The 20,938-nt window shown below is 48.3% G+C and overlaps 1 protein-coding gene across 1 annotated transcript; it reads right to left on the minus strand.

Annotated features, from left to right (window-relative positions):
- Positions 1-1,488: 1,488 nt before the first annotated feature.
- Positions 1,489-20,074, minus strand: LOC126278862 (uncharacterized). Its single transcript, XM_049979137.1, has 3 exons — positions 19,426-20,074; positions 18,380-19,050; positions 1,489-1,545 (listed from the first exon to the last, which is right to left on the minus strand). The coding sequence occupies exons 1-3, from the start codon at positions 20,072-20,074 to the stop codon at positions 1,489-1,491; spliced, it is 1,377 nt and encodes a 458-aa protein (XP_049835094.1).
- Positions 20,075-20,938: the final 864 nt, after the last annotated feature.

The following is a 20,938-nucleotide window of genomic DNA, read 5'->3' on the forward strand; positions in this document are numbered from 1 at the left end:
CCAATATGCTGAGAGGAAGGCACGATAAAATTCTCCTTCACTGTGGCAATCGTGAATGACCTATCGCATTCTTACAGCTGGTTCATTCTCTAAGTAGCGGCACATAAATTCTAACCTGTGCTCCAATGACCAGTTGGGAGGAAAACAATGAGAGAATTGATGGAGCTGAATGAATGCCGTTACCAGAATTCTTAAATGTTTTGAATTTACGTATAGTAATGAACAGCTTATAGTCAAAATCATCATGTCGGCGAGTCGCATATCAGTCATTGTTACGTCGGGTCGGCGGTTCCATCTCAAAATTCGGTGCACCTTGCCAATTTCTTCCATAATTTCCGAAATTCCCTGTGTTATCGCAACGCAATCTGACTTTCAAAAATCCCTATAAAAGAATGGCCCTGACTAACAATAACCTATACCTTTCATGAATCACTTACCTCACAAAAATCTTCGTTACTCGAACTACTGCAATACAGCGAGCGCCACTACTGCCGGCTAAATAAAAGATACTAACTACTGAAGGGACTAACCACTGTTATGCATAGTTAGAAAATGAAAGATTTTGATAAACAACAAACAATGTATTTACCTTAATAGTGTTCAAAAGTCATAATGTATATATATCGGACATCCAGTCTTACAAATTTACTGTCTCTGATGAACACACGTCCAGATCATCCGCTCTCAAAACTCCGCCATCTCTCTCCCCACATCCACCACTGCTGGCGGCTCACCTCCAACTACCCAACGCTACATGCTGTTAACAGCCAACTGCCCAACACTACAATAGCAAATTCCAACAATGCAAACCAGCCACAGACTTCACACAGAACATCCAGTGATTTTCATACAGAATGCTACGTGGCGTTACCAACATAAAAACCTAAACAGCCTGCTTACATGTCCCCCATGCTCTCCACAATAAATTTTACAAATTGTTTTGGGCAGTGGCCAATACATATTTGAAAAGTATCATGAATCATATGTTGTAATCCTCTGAGCATTGATGTATGGCACAGCTAGACATTGCTCATTCCAGCCCATCTGACTAAATAGCACTTTAATAATATGTTTGGCGTTCTAAATTTACATCATTACTTGGTATTCACTATCTGCTTTTATGTCTACATTCACATTTTTTATATGCATGCAGTCAGATTATATGTTGTGGCAAATGGTCATATGCTAGAACCATTTAACTGGAGCTTTATGAACGGTTGTGTGTCCACATGAAACATATCTTTTAGCCAGTGTATGCATAGTACTCTAAAACCGTTTTACTCTGGTTTGACGACTGGTGGCACTCTGGCCGATAGATATATGTCCTGCTCCAACATGACAGCTAGTGGCACATCAAAAGACTTCTGCATTGCTACTGAAAAAAAGGAGAATAGCCAAATGTACTTGTACAGACAACCAATGAACAATGAGAGGAAATAGTTAACAACAATGATACTTGTATTCAAAGGTGACAGCATTCTCCTTTTCTTATTCTGGTGGGGGATGGTGGTGGCTGATCTCTGCTGGCACTTCATGGTCCTTCCACTACAATGAACAGAACATAAGTGCAGTGTTAATGGACAGCTGTAGTGTCACCAACAATCTGACGTCATAGTTGGCCACAGTTCTCCATCTTGTGACGTCATACTGTGCCACAGTCTGCTACAGTCTACCACTAGTCTGCCACCAGTCTTCCACAATGCACCATCTTTTTCCGCCATCGTATTGTGACGTCATAGTCCGTCATCTTGGACGTTATCTTGCGACTTTTACTTTAACATTGACGTTGATCTTGGCAACATCACTGCGAGGGGTGACATCCATCTTGGAGGGGTAATTAAAGTTTACAACGTAAATGTAGGGTGTACCAAGATGTAGGAACAACCACTGCTTGTAACATAGGTGTAACAATGTTTTTAGGTTTTGCTTTGACATGGCATGCAAATGTTCAGAGGTTTATGAGTCGATAGCTGTATTTTTGGTGGAAACTAGTGTAAATGAAGCACCAAAGATCGGTCAAAAATGGTAATCTCATGCTTTTATAGACAGCCTGGATTAGGAGCAGTAGTGGTAGAGCACTTCAGAGAGAACTTGTACAATATATCCTGATAATTCTATTGTAATTGGGGGGGGGGGCAACTTCATTTTTCGCTGGCCGGCGTGGCCGACCGGTTCTAGGTGCTACAGTCTGGAACCGAGCAACCGCTACGGTCCCAGGTTCGAATCCTGCCTCGGGCATGGATGTGTGTGATGTCCTTAGGTTAGTTAGATTTAAGCAGTTCTAAGTTCTGGGGGTCTGATAACCTCAGAACTTAAGTCCCACAGTGCTCAGAGCCACTAAAAAAATGACTTCAACTTTCCAGATGTAGATTGGGAGTCATGCTAGCGAAACAGGTTCCGGAGGCTAGGATTTGTGTGATGTTAGTCTGAACATCTTTGAGCTGATAGAGAATCAACTAGTGAAGATAACGTGTGTGTGTGTGTGTGTGTGTGTGTGTGTGTGTGAACTCCAAAGGGACCAAACTGCTGAGGTCATCGGTCCCTAGACTTTCACCCTACTTAAACTAACTTATGCTAAGAACAACACACACCCATTCCCGAGGGAGGACTCGAACCTCCGGCGGGAGGGGGAAGACAACGTCTTAAACCTTCGAGCAACAGACTTGAACTTGTATAGTTATCGTAGAGGAATGTATCAGTGATCATAAGGCTCTGAAAGCAACTATGGTTACGGGTGTTACAAGGAATGTTAAGAAAGGTAGGTTGATATTTTTACTTAGGAAGAGTGTCAGCATACAGATTGCAGAGTATCTAAGCACTCAGTATCATGTATCAATGATGGGGCCGAAGATGTGGAGCACAAATGGATAAATAATATTGAAAAGCACCGTTCGACATCAACTCCGAGCGGTGTCTTAAGGGATGGGGAGGACTCTCTGTGGTTTAATAATCGTGTTAGGAATCTGCTAAGTAAACAAAGAGATCCTCATCACAGATTAAAAGGAATTGAAGTCGTTGAAAAACAAAAGCTAAAAGAAGTAAAACGAGCGTAAAGAGAGCAATGAGAGAAGCGTTCAATCACTTTAAAAGCAAAGTTTTGTCAACCGATCTGACTAAAGACCATAGGAAGGTTTGACCTTCCATTAAATCAGTAAGCTATTCGAAATCCTTTATTCATTCACTCAGACACCTAGTGGCACCAAAACTGAAGATAACAGAGAGGGCTGAAAAACTTTATTCGGTCTTCCGAAATGGTTTCCCAGCGGAATATCTTAACAGAGCCCCTCCTTTCAGTTATCGTACGAACGTCGAAATGGCAGACAGTGAGATAACCGATCGTGGAATAGAAAATCAACTACAATCGATTAGTAGTGGAAGTGCATCGGTACCAGATGAAATACCTAAAAGTTTCTACAAAAATTATGTGAAAGAACTTGTTCCACTTCTAGCAGCAGTTTATCGTAGATCGCTGGAGTAAGGAAAGGTACATATTGACTGTAAAACAGCGCGGCTCACTCCCGTTTCCAAGAAGGAGCACAGGAAGAGATGCACATAATTATAGGCCTATATAGTTGACATCAAGCTGTTGCAGAATGTTGAAAAATGTTTAATGCTCAAGAACTATGATATTTTAGGAGAACGAAAATCTCCTCTATAAAAATCAACATGGATTCCGCAAACAGATCTTGCGAAACTCAGCTTTCTCTGTTGCTCCATGAGATCCACAGCGCTGTAGACAACGGCACTTAGCTTGATACCGCGTTCCCTGAGTTCAGGAAGGCATCTGACACAGTGCTGCACTGCTGCTTAGCGAAAAAAAATTAGGAGCTTATCGAGTATCGGGCAATATTTGCCACCGGATTTAAGAGTTCCTAGCTTATACAACCCAAACCGTCGCCTTTAACGAAACAAAATAGGCAGATGAAAATGTGATAGGACCGTTACTGTTGACATTGTATATAAGTGATGTAGAAGAAAGCGTCGGAGACTCTTTAAGACTGTTCGCAGATGATACGAGCGTTTAGTATTGGTCACGGCATTGTTTCGTGAGTGTGGTGAGATTTCCGAACCACTGGCTCTGCTGTCCGAAGGAGAGCAGGAGGTCGACCACCGTGAACTACAGCAGTAGATGACAGCTATACTGCACAGTAGCCAGATGGGACTCACCTCGGACAGCGACTACAACTCACTAAATTTCAGCTTCACTGTCGCACCGTGACTGCATGGAGGTGGTCTCTTTGCCCGACGACCAGGACTTTGTGTCCTATTGACATCCGTATATCGGCTGCAACGTTTTCGATGGGCCAAGTGCTGAGGCAATGGACGATGGAGGAGGGTGTTCAAATGGTTCAAATGGCTCTGAGCACTATGGAACTTAGCTTCTGAGGTCATCAGTCCCCTAGAACGTAGAGCTACTTAAACCTAACTAACCTAAGAACATCACACACATCCATGCCCGAAGCAAGATTCGAACTTTCGACCGTAGCGGTCGCGAAGTTCCAGACTGTAACGCCTAGAACCGCTCGGCCACCCCGGAAGGCGAGGAGGGTGCTCGTATGCTCTTCTTTTATGACAGCAGATTCAGTCTGAATAGTGATTCTGGACGTACCCTCACACGGCGAGGGATGGGAATACATACTGCTTCCACGAACATTAGCGAACATAAACGTTTATATGGTCCAGGTGTGAGGAGGTAAAGAGTTCCATCGGCGTACCGGCTTCTGAAGTCTGAATACAGTCTACCCACAAATCAACGTTACTGCGACACTGCACTCCTTCTCTGCTCTTTTCACGGATGTATTCGGCCCTGACTTCATTATTATGATTGACAATGTGTGACCTCATACACTGAAGCGCCAAAGAAGCATTCGTATTCAAATATAAAGATAGATAAAGAAGCAGAATACGGCGCTGCGGTAGGCAACGCCTATATAACAAGTGTCCGGCGGAGTTGTTATACTCCTGCAATGGCAGGTTATCAAGATTCAAGTGAGTTTGAACATGGTGTTATAGTCGGCGCACGAGCGATGTGACACAGCATCGCCTAGGTAGCGATAAAGTGGGGATTTTCCCGTATGAACATTGCACGAGTGTACCGTGAATATCAGGGAACCGGTAAAACATCAAATCTCCGACATCGCTGCGGCCGGAAAAACATCCAGCAACAAAGGGACCAATGATGACTGAAGATAATCCTTCAACGTGACAGAAGTGCAACCGTTCCGCAAATTGCTGCAGACTTCAATGCTGGGCCATCAACAAGTGTCAGCGTGCGAACTATTCAACGAAACATCATCGATATGGGCGTTCGGAGCCGAAGGCCCTACCCTTGATCACTGTGCGACACAAAGCTTTACGCCTCGCCTAGGCCGTAGCAAAGCGTTAAGAGGTGATGAATCTAGAAATTTGCTACAGCCCCCTACGTATCGCTTTCGCAGGGATCGTGAAAAAAAAGGGATTGCATTAACTAGAGCGAGCACAGCGGTGTTTAAGCAGCCAACGGGAAAAATGCTCCTATCGCAGCACAAGAAAGACTAATATGCTCCTGTTTAAAAAAGTTGAGTTCCATTCTACCTGCCTTAGCACCATTAAAATATTTACTTGGGATCAAATTAGCAGGCGTATATTAGTCCTTTTTGTGCTCCGATAGGAGCATTTTCCGTTCGTTCTTTTCCCTGCCACAGCAAGGCATGTCGCTCATATGAAAAAAAAACCTTTATAGGTCGGTGATACTTAAGCGAAACTGAAATAACGCAAAACTAATTTTATACCTCAGTCCTGATTTTACGCGAAGAAAAAATTTGCATTTGCTTCAGCAGAAGATGAGGTTCAAAGAACCCTTCTGATGATAGCGGAGACTGTACAGCTTTTTTCATAGTGCTGTTCCACATTATAAATTACGTTTTCGCCTGGTCCCCGACATTACGTGTATATTTTACGTGAACATGTAGGGTAATTTTGAACGTCTGTAACCCGAAAAAAGGCTAAGAAAATTTTCAAGGTTTTTCGATATCGGGATTTTAGGAGCTTATTGTAAGAATTACAGCCCTTTTCTGTGCATGGGCGACATGGAATTCCGCGGCTCGGTTTTGTCGCCCAAAAACTATGTTTTTGATTTGTTTGTCGATAACGGATAAATATTTTGAAAACAGGAGTACGGAGTTTCTAGATAAATGTGTAGAGAATGTGTCGTTGAAATTGCAGTAAATTGCTGCTATTATTTATTCTTTACATTTCACCTCACACAGGAATTTACGTATACAAGTAAAGTAATTTTGAATCGCTGTATCTCAGAAATGGATGAAGATACCAAAAACATTCTCAAAGCTATTCGGTATCGTGACCTTAGGATTAAATTGTAAAAAATTCAGCTGTTTATCGTTCAGAAACCGCTCATGAACTAAGTAGTGCCTCCATAAGACTCTTAAGGCGCACCATGGACTGCATACAATTCAAAAGGAACCAAACGATTTGCCCCATTTGCCTAAGCTGGAGGAAGTGTGTAATATTCAAGCTTTGACCCTGCACTATATGATAGTTACAGTACGACGATCTTTCTGTTGGGTGTGCAAATGGTCACTAGCCCATGGCCTATCCCAAACACTTGACCCTACATTTCTATCACCAATAGAAGCCGACCTATGAGGTCAGGAAAAATCCCTTTTTTACGCACTCAGAGAAAAGTATCGTGTGCCATGCATTTCAAAGTGGTTTGGATGTACGGATGTAGATGTGACCGTCTTATACTCGGCGGACTAAAGAATGCTACTTTCTCTTTGGTGATACATCGTGCAGCTGTTGTGGTGCTACTACTCCTGCACGAGTGCGCAATCTGATATTACAGAAATCTGTAATCGACTGTCCGACACTGCGTCAGGCGACGCCCTTGAAAACGAGTGCGCAGGTCTGCAAGGTGACCTTCCACTCGCGGCGTAATCAGTCCTATGTCGTTCTTCAACATCTCTCGACCAGTTGGCACGTGGTCACAAGGAGCACCTGCGTTCATCAGACAGTTTCAGTGTTGTGAAACCGGAGCAGAAAGTTCAGAGCGATCAGTTCCCTTATCTCTGTCTCCAAGGTGATAACAACGACATTAACTGTAACGAAGTTCCCTGAAAGGGTAAGATTTTTTAACGTTGCACAGAACGTTCGTCCGTTATTAAATTGTGCTTTTGTTTTCTCAGTTGAAACAAGAAAAAATGGGGAATGACGAGCAGCAGGCTGACCTCTGTCAGGTCAGACTGCAAACTGAGGATAAAAAAAAAATTAGAGACAATGTTGGGAAATATTACGTCCTAATATACCGCCAGGTAACTGTTCATTTTATTCCACGAGTTACTACGGTATGTTTGATTTGTAATTTCCGTATACGACATAGTAAGGATGTGTTATGAGTCGCTTTTGCTCGACGGTCTCACGAGGCACGAGCCAATCAGTTGTCGCATATTCGAGAATTTTATTAGTTTTATTTCCCGGAAAGAGCCGGAGGTAATACTTAAGAGGAGAACACGGCAGGTGCCATAACCCGATCTCGCAGAAACATCGCTCAGTGGAAGAGGAGTCAGAATAAGTGAACATGTATCTCTGCTTATCAGTAGGTTCTAACATTCTGCGTGGTGTCTGTCTGTTCTGAGTCGTGTCTCCCTACCACTTTCGCGCAACGACGCTCTGAGCGTGTTTTTTAGGGAATTGACTAGTTTGAACCCGGGACCTGTTGCTGGTAAGGAGACGCCAGACCACACATGACATGTAGAGTTCAGAAGAGTTCAGTGAGGCTAGCGATGATATAACCAAATACTTAATGATTTCAGTGTCAGCTCCACTGCACTCCCTGTAAAAGAAACTTAATACTAACTAAATTTAGTGTAAGGGGTTCGAGGCCTTCCTATTTTTAGTTAGCTGGTAAAATAACGTCGAAAAAGCAGTTAAGTTTACCATTGGAAATTTTATTCTACTCACAAATCATTGCACTATTGATAAACGGAAATGTTTCAATACAGGATGATAAAAACCAACTGCGTTCAACAAAAATGTGAACGAATATTCCCTGAATGGGTTTCCTAGTTCTACAATGGATTGACGGATGACCTATGCCATATCACATCTATAATCTAGGTTTAAATTAAGAGAGAAAACAATCAAAATGGTCTACAGTGACCCTCAATTATCTTTAATTACTTACTAACTTGTCGTAAATTACAGTGGCTGATGTGGCTTCTCAATAACTATATAAAAGAAAAATCATCGCGTTTCAGATTTTTACTTCAAGTGGCAAATGTGAACACCGTGAGCTTTAATTGACGATCGACACTAGTATTACGCAAAAAGGGGGTGTAACTGATGAGACCTCTACAGTTCTGAGTGAAGCTTTATACGCTGTTATGCGGCATTGTGAGCGTTCATTACCTTGTCGGTGTTCGGCAGGGGGCGGCGGACAGCACAGCTCCGCTCACCTCGCCGTCTCGTAAGCAACTCTCTCCTAACTTCTTCTTACTACAATTTACCGAAGTTGGTTAAAAAAAACTATCTGGCTGTGTTTTCATGTGACCAATCAGGGTCTCAATGTTAACCTTAAGCTCCGCCTAGAAAAATTCTGTCTATCCAATGACAAACGTTATACTTTTCGTGGTGGGGCAATGTTTTTAAAGTTTGCAACGTAACAGAGACGCGAAAAAGTCTCACGCTAAAACTTGCAGCCGGTGTGGTCTTTTTAGCGTTATCGTAAGATTTATACTGTTCTTCTGGAGGGCTCTATCTTTTTACATGGGCTGGGGGGTGGTCCTAACGTAACAGAGACGCGAAAAAGTCTCACGCTAAAACTTGCGAGTGGTGTGGCCCTTGTCGTGTTATCGTATGATCTATACTGTTTTTCTGGAGGGCTCTAGCTTTTAACATGGGCTGGGGGGTGGACCTAGCGATTAGCTGGCAAAGTGGGTGTCCGTCCCTTATCGTAGAGCCTTCTAGCTTAACACGGTTCTGCTCTCGGCTTCTGTTCTCGTCTCTCCCCTCGGAACTGCGTCTGTCTCACGGTGGGAAGGTATGACATGCATGTGACATACTACTGGATTTGCTTATCATGTCAGGGTTTTCATGGAAGGTGTTGGATTTGCCTGACACCTTACACGATACTAGTCCGTTCTTGAGAAACGGCTGTCAGGGGCTCAGCTTTCGTTTGCTGAATACGAGCGTGGCACCCCGGGGTTCCTGAGCCAGGGCTGGTAAGCGCCGCCAGTCCTCTGTCATCGTTAGCTCTGGACATGCTTCAGAGACTACCGTGCGTCGTGGCCGTGGAACGTTGTGTGTCCCAGGGATCTTGGATTGATCGTCTGGATCGCGAGGGTGGTAAAAATCTCAATCTCAAGGTGTGCTGCGCGCTGTTGAGTTGCATTTCTGTTGAGGTGGAAGAGTCGTTTGCTGGCAATCTCTGGGAAACCTGTCGCACTGCAGTAGTATAAGGCTTACTCAGGTAGGTGGGACTCTGAGTGGATCCTTATTTCCCTAGCTGCTCCTGGGACCGAGATGAAACGCTAGAAATCCTCTTCTCCTCCCAGCAGGAAGAGTGTAACACCTGTGAGTGCTCCTACCCAGTCACCCAAAGGTATGAGGGAGGCTAACCCTCGTGGTAGTAAGAATCAGTTTGACTTTAGTAACAGATCTCAAGGGGTCATAAATCATGTTTCTGGTGATAATGAGGAAGGAGAGGATGGTTGAAAATGTGTCCCCCTTCTTTATTCATAAGGTTTTGGAAGGACTGACAGACACTTTAAAATCTCTTAAACTACTGCAAAATGGCATCTTGTTGGTCGAAACTAATAGGTCGAAGTAGGTGAAACTTCTAAAGAAATCATAGAAACTGGGTGAATATGACATCGTTGCTGAGATGCACAACTCGGTCAACTTAAGCGAGGGTGTGGTAACGTGGCGTGATGGCATGGATATGGACATAAGGAAACTGAAACATGAATGGGCATCCCAGAGGATAGTCGATATAGAACAGCGAACACGAAGGAGCAAAGGAGAACTGAAAAAAAGCTGCCACATTCATTGTCACATTCAGTTCCAACGCTGCCTGAACGTATTATGGCAGGGTTCCTTCGACTTGCAGTTAGGCCTTACGAGCAAACCCTAGCAGCGTTAAAAATGCCACAGTTTTGGCCATACAACCATGAGTTGTGGAGGTGAAGCGACCTGTGGGAAGTGCAGAAAAGCAGCCCTTGACGCTGGGACTGACTGCTTGTCTTTAGCGATCTGCGTCAACTGCTCTGGGAGGCATAAAATCTGGACCCACGACTGTCCTGCTTTTGCTGAGGAACGCCAAATACAGGAAATAAAAGTGACCAATCGGATGCCATATGCTTGAGCCAAAAAATAAAATAAGGCGACGAAACACCCTCTCTTTGCCACTTCATATTCTTCCACAGTGAAGAAACCTGTTCCAAGGGGGACGCTTCGACGCAGATGACGTCAGCGTGGCTGTAGCCAGTACAAGCACCTGTACTTGCTAGTGTACATGCAGAGAAAAAGCGAGTAAGGGCAAAGCAATCCAGGCAGCTGCAATAGAAAAGACCAATAACAGTTCTGCAGTGAGCATCCAGAAGGCACACGAAAAGCAGGCTGCCTCTCAATACCCTCTTTCCATCGCATTCTCGACAGGACAGGGTGCAGGGAAAGGATCCCGACTTTCAGGTCAAAAACCTCTCCCAGGCGCCATTGGACATCATCCTGTCATGTCTGACTGATGATGAGCAGCCTCTCCACTCCCCCTCACTGTACAAGTGCTTCATCTCCCCAGTGCAAAAAATAGGAGTAAATTCACATTGATGAAATCGCTCCCATGCTACAGTGCAACTTGAATGGATACAGGACTCATATGGAGGAAATGAAACTTCTAGCATAAGCATGCCACTTGTGATTGTGCTTACAAGAAACATGTTTTAACGATACAGACGTTCCTGGGTTACATGGCTGTACGTTATACTGCAAGGATGAGATAGAGGAAAGTGCCAATGGAAGAGTCGCAGTGCTTGTCAGTACTGCACACCCTCCTCTGCTCTCCCTCTGGCTCCTGACCTGCAAGCAGCTGTAGTTCAAATTTATGTGTATTGGAGGATCACTGCTCGAAGTTTTTACCTCCACAAGATGAAATAGACTCTGAGACTCCCAAAGATCTTATAGAACAACTACCCCGAGCACTGCTACTCCTGGGAGACTTCACTACCCACGATGTCTTGTGGGGCTCGGCCACTACTTGCCGTCGGGGTCGGGTTTTGGAGAGCCTTTTGAAGTCTCACGAGCTGTGCACCATCAGCAAAGGTACTCATACTCATTTCTGTGCTGCTAGTGGGTGATTCTCAGCCATCGACCTCTCTTTCCACGTCCGACCATCGCAGATTCTGTTCAGTATGGAGTCATTGACGATCTTCATTCCAGTGACCAGTTTCCACTCCGTATTCACCTACTGGGTGGAGTACTACCTGGAGAGAAGCCACCAAAGTGGGAGGTGGGCAAGGCTAAATGGACACTGTTAAGCCAGCAGGCTGTGTTCAAAGACCGCGACAGCATCCAGGGATGGGTGGGCCACATCACTCATGTGATCCATCATGCCACTGACCTATCCATTCCAAAGTCCTTGGGTACAGGTCGAGACCTAAGACGACCTGAGGACAGGCATGTGGGTCTTCGACATTTTAAATGCCAATTGACAACAAACAACCTCAGGGCCTTTCAAGTCTCGAGGTTCAAGTCTCGACATGTCATTAGGAAGAATAAGAAGTGGAAAGAGTTGCTGGACTCCATCAACTGTAACACTTCTACAAAAGTATGGGAAACCATCTGGAGGATTTCTGGTAAACACAGTTGTTTACCAACAGCAGCAGTGCTGAAACAGGGGTGTCTCCAAAGAAAACCCAGAGACATCACTCAGATGCTGCCAGTGCAAGTCACGATCCGAATTTTTGTCGCTATTGTGCGGTTGTAGAGAGGGGGCAGTTGGACTTCACATCCTACACTTGGGAGGCCTAGAACTAACCTTTCTTGATGTGGGATTTCGAAGACGCATTATCAGAGACTCGTGACACTGCACCCAGTCACGAACAAATATGGTACTGCATGCTTCGACATTTGCCACCGGTGTCAAAGGAAATCCTCCTCGAATGGTTTAATTTCATTTGCAGACAGGCAACTTGCCCTACTCGAGGAGTGAGGCCATTTTGCAACGTGTCCTCAAACCAGGAAAGGACGCACGTCTCCCGGTAGAGACAGTACTATCGCCATAACAAGCTGTGTAGGAAAGACATTGGAGCGAATGTTAACCTCGTCTGGTCTGGTTGTTAGGGACCAGACAAGTACTTAGCCGCTCTGAGTGTGGATTATGGAGACTTTGACTCACTGTCGATAAACTGACCCTGCTGCAGGCGGCTATGGTGCAATCTTTCCTACGTAAACATCACTGTTTTGGGGTCTTCTTTGATACCAGTAAGGCATATGACAGCACTTGGAGACATAGTATTTCCGTGCAGCTGCATCAGTGGGGCTTCCGTGGTCATCTCCCCATCTTCTTATGGTCTTTCTTTTCTCAGTGATTCTTCAAGCCTCGAGTTGCCGACAAGCTGTCAGATCAATTTGAGCAGGATAATGGCGTCCCTCAGGCCAATATTTCAAGTATTACTCCCTTCTCATAGCTATAAACAGTGTCACATCTATGGTAAGTTCTGTACAGTGCTCCTTATTTGAGAACGATTTGGCTGTTTTCTATTTCTTCTCCAGTGTTGCAACTGCTAGCCGTCAGTTACCACAGTGCGGAGGTTACAGGAGGAGGCTGCAAAGACAGGTTTTCAGTTTTCTACAGATAAGTGTGTGTGCGTTCATTTTAATCGTTCTGGTAGTTTTTTTTTATTTACCTGACATTGATATGCGGGACAGTATACGACATTTTAGAGACTCAGGATTATGGGCGTTATTTTTTACTCCAAATTGTCATGTCCGCCACATTTGAGCGACCCTTAAGCCAGATCTAAACGTCATAAAGTGCCTTTGCCACAGGTCTTGGGTAGCGGACAGGGCACGTCTCTTTCAGTTTTATAAAGCTTTCGTGCCATCGTAGCTGGACTATGGGTGCACTGTATATGGATCACCGAAGCCTTCTTATTTGAAGATCATTGATGCTGAACATCATGAGGGGATTCGGCTGGTTACGAGTGCTTATGAAATCAGTCCCTTACCCAGACTCTGTGCTGCGGCCGGAGAACCGTCACATGCCATGCGGCGGCAACTCCTCATGGTGCGTCAGGCATACAAGTTCCTCGCAGCTCCGATTTCACCAGCACTCCATACTGTTGCTCGTCCCTTTCCGGCACTCCTTTTCTCCTATCCTCCACGAGCCATAATGCCGCTTGGGATCGCCGTGCAGGGTGTGCTGGAGTCGCTAAGTGTGGAGTGAGGCGTCTCCAAATTCGGGGTTTTAACCGTCTGCCACCCTGATTACTGGACAGACCCAGAGTAATTTTAGATTTGGTACAGTTCAGGAGAGATTGTACTCCTGCTTCCGATTTTAATGCGGTATATTCTTATCTGAGCACCACGATTACGTAGATGTTTTTCAGAATGTGTCGAAACAGGTGGACTCTATTGGTTGCTCTGTTGTTTTTCCGGATCGTGCCTCAAGACTTTACTGTCCTTGATGCAGAGATATATGCGATTGTGCAGTCACTTGAGGAGATGAGACGTTCTTACACTGCTAAGTTTCTTGCCTGTTCCGATTCTCTGACTGTCTCTCTGAAACGTTTGTACCCGGCAGATAAAGTAGTTCAGTCTACCCAGAATTCTCTCCTCCAGCTACATCCACTATGGAAGGAGGTGTCTTTCTGCAGGTTACCAGGGCATATGGAAATTGCGGGGAACGAAAGAATGGATCCAACAGTCAAGGAGGAATATCACGTTCCTCAGGTATTTCAGTGACCCATCCTCTTGAGTGCTATAACCCTGGTGATGAGATCCAGAGTCTTGCGTAGGTAGGAAGATGAGTGGCTGGAAGTGACAGGCGATAAACTCCACCTAATAAAGCCCACAACGCGGCCATGGTGTACATCCTTCCAGCCACGTAGACGGAACGATGTTCCCTCACTCCTCTTCGCATAGGCCACAGCCCTATGATGACGCATACCTTTTTGGTCTAGCGAGAGGATCGTGCGACGTGTGGCGCTTGTGGCGTACAGAAAACTGTGCGCAGTTATGTGAATTGTCCAACGTTTTTCCTAAGGTTTTGGGTAGATAGTTTTAATGTTGAACCGTGAATTTACTTTCAAAACCTTCTCTTAAAGAACTTTCTTTATTTACTAGCGGTTCATCAAGAACGTTAACACATTTAATGATACTATGTGAGCGCGGAAGTAGTTGCCAATGGGTAACTTAAATTAAATTTTTTTTTAATAAATTGAAATTTTATTCCTAACAGCCCTTTTTTTTAAAAACAGATTTAAATTTATAATTAGAAAGCACCCTGAAAGTATGAAGTTACAATTTATTCTGAGGCAGAAATAACTTTTTTTTTTTATACTATGAGATTTCGGGCTGAGAACCTTGCCGTCCCCTGTTAACACGGCCGTAGCCACGACCGCTCACAACAACCTCTGAAAGACTACACTGATACAAATCTGCAACACACCAGATTACCTTAGACTAAAAATTTTAACAAGTCACAGAAACACATAAACTACGCACCCCGTAAGAGGGATGAAAATGGTACAAAACACTCGCATTAAAAATTATTTGCCACCAAAAGTGCAACTTGTTTTTAAAAGAAAACTCTTATGGTGGAACGGTGGCAAATTTATATACTAAAATGGCCATTTAAATAAAATCCATGGCATGCAGTTTTACATAAAATGGACCAACATGCTCTACATTATACGTATACCACCTCGCATGATGATAGGCAAGATAAAAACATATTTCACGAATTCGGCCTTTACACCTTCAGCAATAAATTCGTAAACACCGAAAACGACAAACACGACAGAGGCAACTATTAACGTACTGCAGACCGAAAGACAGACAGGCAGACGCTAACTGCGTAACAAATGCGGACGAAAGACAGACGAGCAAGCTGGGGACGAGAGACTGACCAAGAACACAAGTAGAATTAAAGAAGTAAACGAAACAACATCACGAATCACTTACCTTTAACAAACTGCGATGTCTGGTTAAGACCTGGCGAAGCACCCCCTAATCGCTCTCCCGAACCGTCCGCTGCCAGCCGCTTCAACGGACGCAGGAAGGCGCGCCGATCTCCCGTCTCACGGCGTCGCAGCTCGCACCAGCCAGATCGACGTCGTGGGTTGACTCCGGTTGCTCTCGTGTCGGCCGCGGGACCACTTTCCCTCGCTCTACGGCGCGGCCCACTGGACTGAAGTGGCGACCTCACATGCGCCGACGCTCAAGACGGACAACTCATAGTGTGTCTCAGTGCGCGACCGACCAACCGACCGATCCAAACGGAATTTGGCCATTGCCTGAACAAACTCGAACAGACTGGCGGCCTAACACATACTAGCACTCCGGGAGACAGACAGACAGTGACTGTCCGACACTGATCCGGCTGACCAACTGACCACACTCACTCTGACTGACATACTGACCGACTGCCCTCCTCGTCTCCTCTCGTGGATCTGCACGGAGATAACTTTTCCTCCGATGTGTGATGGAGTTCGCAGCAGTTAGTGCTTTGCCTCCCATGCATGCCGATGTAATGCGTCTTCACATGTAGAATGTCTTCTTGGGTGTCTCCTCAGCACAGTTCTGCAGTGCTAGCTATGCAGCGAGCAGGTGTGGCCAGCGGGTGTTGACGCTGCGCGTCCGGATTCGGGTGTTGTGTGACCGGCCAGCACGTTCGTAAAAGGTGTGGGCGGCCACCTGGAAGAGGTCACGGAGCAGAGGTACTTCCGCGATGTCGTGAAGATGAGCGGTGGGGAAATCGTAAGGCAGGTGCAAGGCCAGCCGAAGGATGCGATTCTGCAGTGTCTCCAGCTTCTTCAAGTTCGTGTCGGCGGCGTTCCTCCAGACGACGGAAGCGTATTGGAATACAGGGCGGAGCAGCGCCTTGTAGAGAGTGATGCCCAGACGCGGTGGTAGTCGGGAGCCGGGGTTCAGTACCGGGTACAGGACGCGAAGCCGGTTCCGCACGTTGGCCTTCACTTCACGGATGTGCGGAACCCACGTGAGCCGGCGGCCGATGGTGACGCCGAGGTAATGCGCCGTGGGACGCCACGGGACAGGGCTGCCACCGACGGTGAGCGGTTGCAGACCCGCAGGAACGAGTCGCCTGGTGACGATCAGGAACTGCGTCTTGGCCCCATTGAATTGTAGACGCCACTTGACGGCCCAGACTGCCAGGGTGTCAACGGCGAGCTGCAGACGGCGGCGCATGACGGCGGCATTGAGGCTCCTCGTATATAGAGCCGTGTCATCCGCGTACAGGCCGAGCCGCACACGGTCGATCTTCGGAGCATCAGAAGTGTACAGCGAATAGAGGAGTGGCCCCAAGACCGAGCCCTGTGGCACACCGGCGTTGATGCGGCGGACGGAGGACAAGCCATGCGCGGCCCGCACATGGAAGGTCCTATTGGCAAAATAGGAATGGATGAGACGGACGTGCGAAGTCGGGACCCCAAGTTCAAAAAGTTTGAACTAGAGGCCGCGGTGCCACACACTGTCGAAAGCATGCGACACATCCAGGAACACCGCGCCGAAGAACTCGCGCTGCTCGAAGGCGACGAACGCATCTTCCACTAGCCGTAGGAGTTGGTGAACTGCCGAGTGGCCCCTGCGAAAGCCGAACTGCTCTTCGGGCAGGAGGCCTTCCTTGTCAACGTGGCGCTGCAGCCGCCTGATGTACACCCTTTCAAAGACCTTGGAGACTGCCGGCAGTAAACTAATAGGTCTGTAGTTCGCGGGCTGACGCAGATCCTTCCCCATCTTCGAAATCGCCACGATCTCTGCATGCTTCCAGGACTGAGGAAAACTGCAGGACCGGAGGATTACATTAAAGACGGCGGCGAGATGAGTGACAGCCATCGGCGGCAACTTCTGGAGTAGGGCGTTGGAAACCTCGTCTGGGCCCACAGCTTTCCTGGGTTCAGGGCACGCTGGATGGACGACACCTCCTCCGCCGTCGTCTCTTCAATGACGTCATCGTCGTCGCGTGCCTCCAAGTAGCGTGGGAGCCGGTCAGCAACCAGGTCGTCGTGGACAGCGTCGGTCGGGTCTTCGATCGGCGTAAACGCAACCTCAAAGACGTCTGCGAGGGCATCAGCCTTCGCAGCCTGATCATAGACCAGCAGTGGAGGGATACGTTGCGTGCGGCGTAGGAAACGCTTCGTCGTCTGCCAGGCCGTGCCGTCGTCAAGACAGAGGGTGGCGACCTTGTTATTCCAGTCGCGATTGCGATGGTTGTCAATGGTGACTCGGATATCCCGCCGCATCCTGTTGAGGAGGCGCTTGGTGTCGGCATTTCTTATCCGCTGCCACTCCCGGTAGACCCGGTTCTTCTCAGTGATGGCCGCAAGGATGTCCGGCGGCAGCTGGCGCGAGTAGTCAGGCGGAGTTCGAGGTCGGGGCGGCGTTGCTATGTTGGCAACGTCTATCGTGGTTGCCGCAAAGTGCAGAAGTGCTGCGTCCGCTCCAGCTTCCCCAGGGGGCGGCGCGGCAGAGAGTGAGTCCGTCACGGCTGCTTGAAACCTGCCCCAGTCGATGCCAGCAAGTCAGATGCCTCGCCTGGGCTGTTGCAGGGCGTCTAAGTCGATATCGAAAACCACTGGGACGTGATCAGAAGACAGTGCCGTCCCCGTCGTGGCGGTGATCTGATGAGGGATGCCCTTGACGACTGCGAGGTCGGTGATATCCGGGAGGCCACTGGCAGGGAAGATTGTCGGATCGTACGGCCCCACCACAAGCCCATGGTGGCGTTCTGCTACCCGGAGCAGGCAGCGGCCAGCGGCTTTGGTGATCCTGGAGTTCCAGGAGACATGTTTACTGTTGAAGTCCCTGGCGACGAACACCTGCCCCCTCAAGGAGAGCAGAGAATCGATGTCAGCAGGGTCCAGTGGACGAGACGGCGGCCGATAGGCAGCGACGAACGTGATGGCGCCTGCCGAGGTGTGAACGACGACACCAGTGGCCTCCAGGGTTGCCAGTGGTGGAAGTTGCATCACGTGATGACGAATGCCATTGCGGACGTAAACGGCTGTCCCACCACCCGCCGTCGGTCGATCGGTGCGATAGCTGGAGTAGTTGGCCGCCCTGACGTCGACCCCAGGCTTCAGGTGGGTTTCGTTGATAAGGCAGACGTCGACGGCTTCATCTCGAAGAAATTGGCGAAGTTCACCAGCTTGAGTGCGGACGCTGTTGGCATTCCACGCGACGACTGTGAGCCCTCTAACGCTGGCCATGGTGCAGCTGGTGAGTGTTGACAGCGGTCGGCAGCAGTGAGTTGCTGCGACAGGACTTCAATCAATTTCGTAGCACTGGTCACCAAGGCAGTGAGCTGCGCGACGAGGTTGGCCAGGTCAGCGTTGGAGGCAGCCGGCGTGGCCCCGTCGCTGGAAGGGGGAGGCGTGACTGACTCGCTTGGAGAGTCCACCTGGGGCTGCTCGACTGACGGTGCTGAGCGCTGGGTACCCACGGGGCGCTGACCCCCGCGCAGGCGATTGGCGGGGCGCGGTCTGGCCGACGGCCCGGGAGACGCAGTACCCGGGTCCACCACTAGCAGCTGTGGTGGAGGCGCAGGAGCCTCAGGTATCGGCACGGCATCGGACGCGGCAGGAGCAGGAGCAGCCGACGCAGCCGGGACGACGGAGGGCGCCCCTGACGTTGCCGCCGCGAAAGAGACGCCGGGCCGTATCGTTGCTGGTTTCTTCGGACGCAGCGCTGGTGTTTGGCATCGTTGGCGAGCGATGGCACGCTTCCACACCTCACACCCACGATAGCTGGCCACGTGAGCAGCGCCACAGAGTGCACATGTCGGCTTCTCAGTGGGCGGACGGGGGCACGCACTTCCTGCGTGGGCGCCGGCGCATTTAACACATCTGTCCGGCATAGAGCAGTGGCGCGCGACGTGATTGATCCCCTGGCAGCGAAAGCACTGCACAGGGCCTCTCCTGGAGCGAAGATCTTCGGTCTGAACCGGAACGTCGGCGACCCGCGTCAATTGGTATAGGTTGCGGTTCTCCACAGTGTCGGAGCAGATGACCAGGAAGAGCGGCATATCATCGCGCGATTTAGGCGACTTCATCTTCACGACTGCCAGTATGTAGAAGCCCAGGTCAGCGAGTTCGCGATGCAGGTGATCGGCTTCCATGTTGAATGGGAGGTCCCGGATGACAATCTTCAAGACCTTGTCAGGTGCGGAAGCGTGGGTATAGAACGGGAGACCACGCTCAGACGCCTCCTGAGTGATCCGGCGATAGTCGTCAGCAGTTCGGAGTGTGACCCTGTACAGGTCTCGTCCGGCAGGCTTCACAGTATACACGGCCGTTGTCCAGCTGCGCAACAACTTCTGCAGTTCCCCATAGGGCGGCCGAAACTGGAGGACCACCGGCGGAAGATGGGAGTCTTTCTTCGGCGCAGGATCGCGCGGCAGCTGGTCCGGCGCGTCAGCGAGCGCGTCGAATGAGTAGGTGACGGCAGTTGGAAGCGTCATCGATGATTGCATGCGTCTTGCAGTGCGCCGGGCCGGGACAAAACCATCAGCGTCAGGGGCGAAATCTTGCTTGGCCCTCTTCTCGATCGGCGAGCTGCGAACAGCGGACGTCGCGGCTGTTGCCCTCCTCTTCTGTTTCCCACATCGTCCGCGTGGCTGAGGGACGGTGGAGCTCTCATCTTCAGAATCGGGTTGCGGAACAGACAGCGCTGTCTTCAAAGTTTTCGGAGCTGTGTCCATCAAATCCATAACCATAGCACTGGTCGTCATAAGTGGGGGGCCAGATGGGGCCGCCGACGGCGCAAGCGCGGCCGGACGGCGATCTGCCACCCCCTTCGCGTCGCTAGCAAGCGCAGGTACGTCCTTCTCGCGGCTGCACATCTCAGCGACTCGAGTGGTGCGACTGCCCAGCTCATAGCGCCCCTTAAATGCACATGAACAGGCAACCTTTCCCCTTTCCCACCAGATGGAGACACCAAAGCTGCGATTTCCACAGCGGAGCCACCGCCAGAAACGGAGAGCGACTGCTTCACACCACGGCTCAAGGATGACTGGCGCATCCATCTTTTGCATATGTGGTCAGCCAGTGGCATTTTCCTGTGCCTTCCTTTTAGCTCCTATGACGTTTTACTTGTGTTTTAGTCTCTTGTACAGCACCTTTTAAACTTTCCCTTTGTCTTAGAGTGTATGATCACATTTAATTAATTTTAACCATATTCTTTACTTTTAATGTGTAAGAGCGTTGAAGACTTCGACGTTAAGCACATTCAAAGCGAACAGTTTCATTATTTCGGAAATGCTTCCAGCGTTGGCCTGAAAAGCACCGATCATTGCTTTATGCAGTACTCCGTTTCCGCATTACGACAACGACTGCAGATGATGAGGTTCAAGGCGTAAGGTAAACGAATTTGAGGGCAATGTTGTGGAAAGGGAAGAGCAAGTAGATGAATATCTGGTGGGAGATATGATACTGCAAGAAGAATTTGGCAGCGCACCGGAAGATCAACACAATGTTCCTGAAGAAGATGACATTCTCGGAGGATTACAGAGGAGGTCCATTAACCTAGTATACAAAATAAACTCACCGGAGGAAAAAATTAGTCATCCCAGTGCTCAAGCGCAGATGAATTGTTAAGACTATACATGGCGCCGCGATCATGTCACGTGATCAATCGCATGATTGCTGGCTCTACGAGAGCGTAATGTAGTAGCAATCAGACGTTTATGTTTCAAGCGGAGATTGCA

The sequence above is a fragment of the Schistocerca gregaria genome, chromosome 6 (assembly GCF_023897955.1).
Source record: "Schistocerca gregaria isolate iqSchGreg1 chromosome 6, iqSchGreg1.2, whole genome shotgun sequence".
NCBI lineage: Eukaryota > Metazoa > Arthropoda > Insecta > Orthoptera > Acrididae > Schistocerca > Schistocerca gregaria.

Excerpts from the sequence above, each read along its gene's own strand:
- LOC126278862 (XM_049979137.1), bottom strand. The coding sequence starts at position 20,074 with ATGTGCAGCCGCGAGAAGGACGTACCTGCGCTTGCTAGCGACGCGAAG. Across the intron at positions 19,051-19,425 it reads TCAGGAGGCGTCTGAGCGTG|GAAGTGCGTGCCCCCGTCCG; the intron begins GTCTCCCGTTCT and ends GCGCCCACGCAG. Across the intron at positions 1,546-18,379 it reads CAGCGTCCGCACTCAAGCTG|TGGAAGGACCATGAAGTGCC; the intron begins GTGAACTTCGCC and ends TGTTCATTGTAG.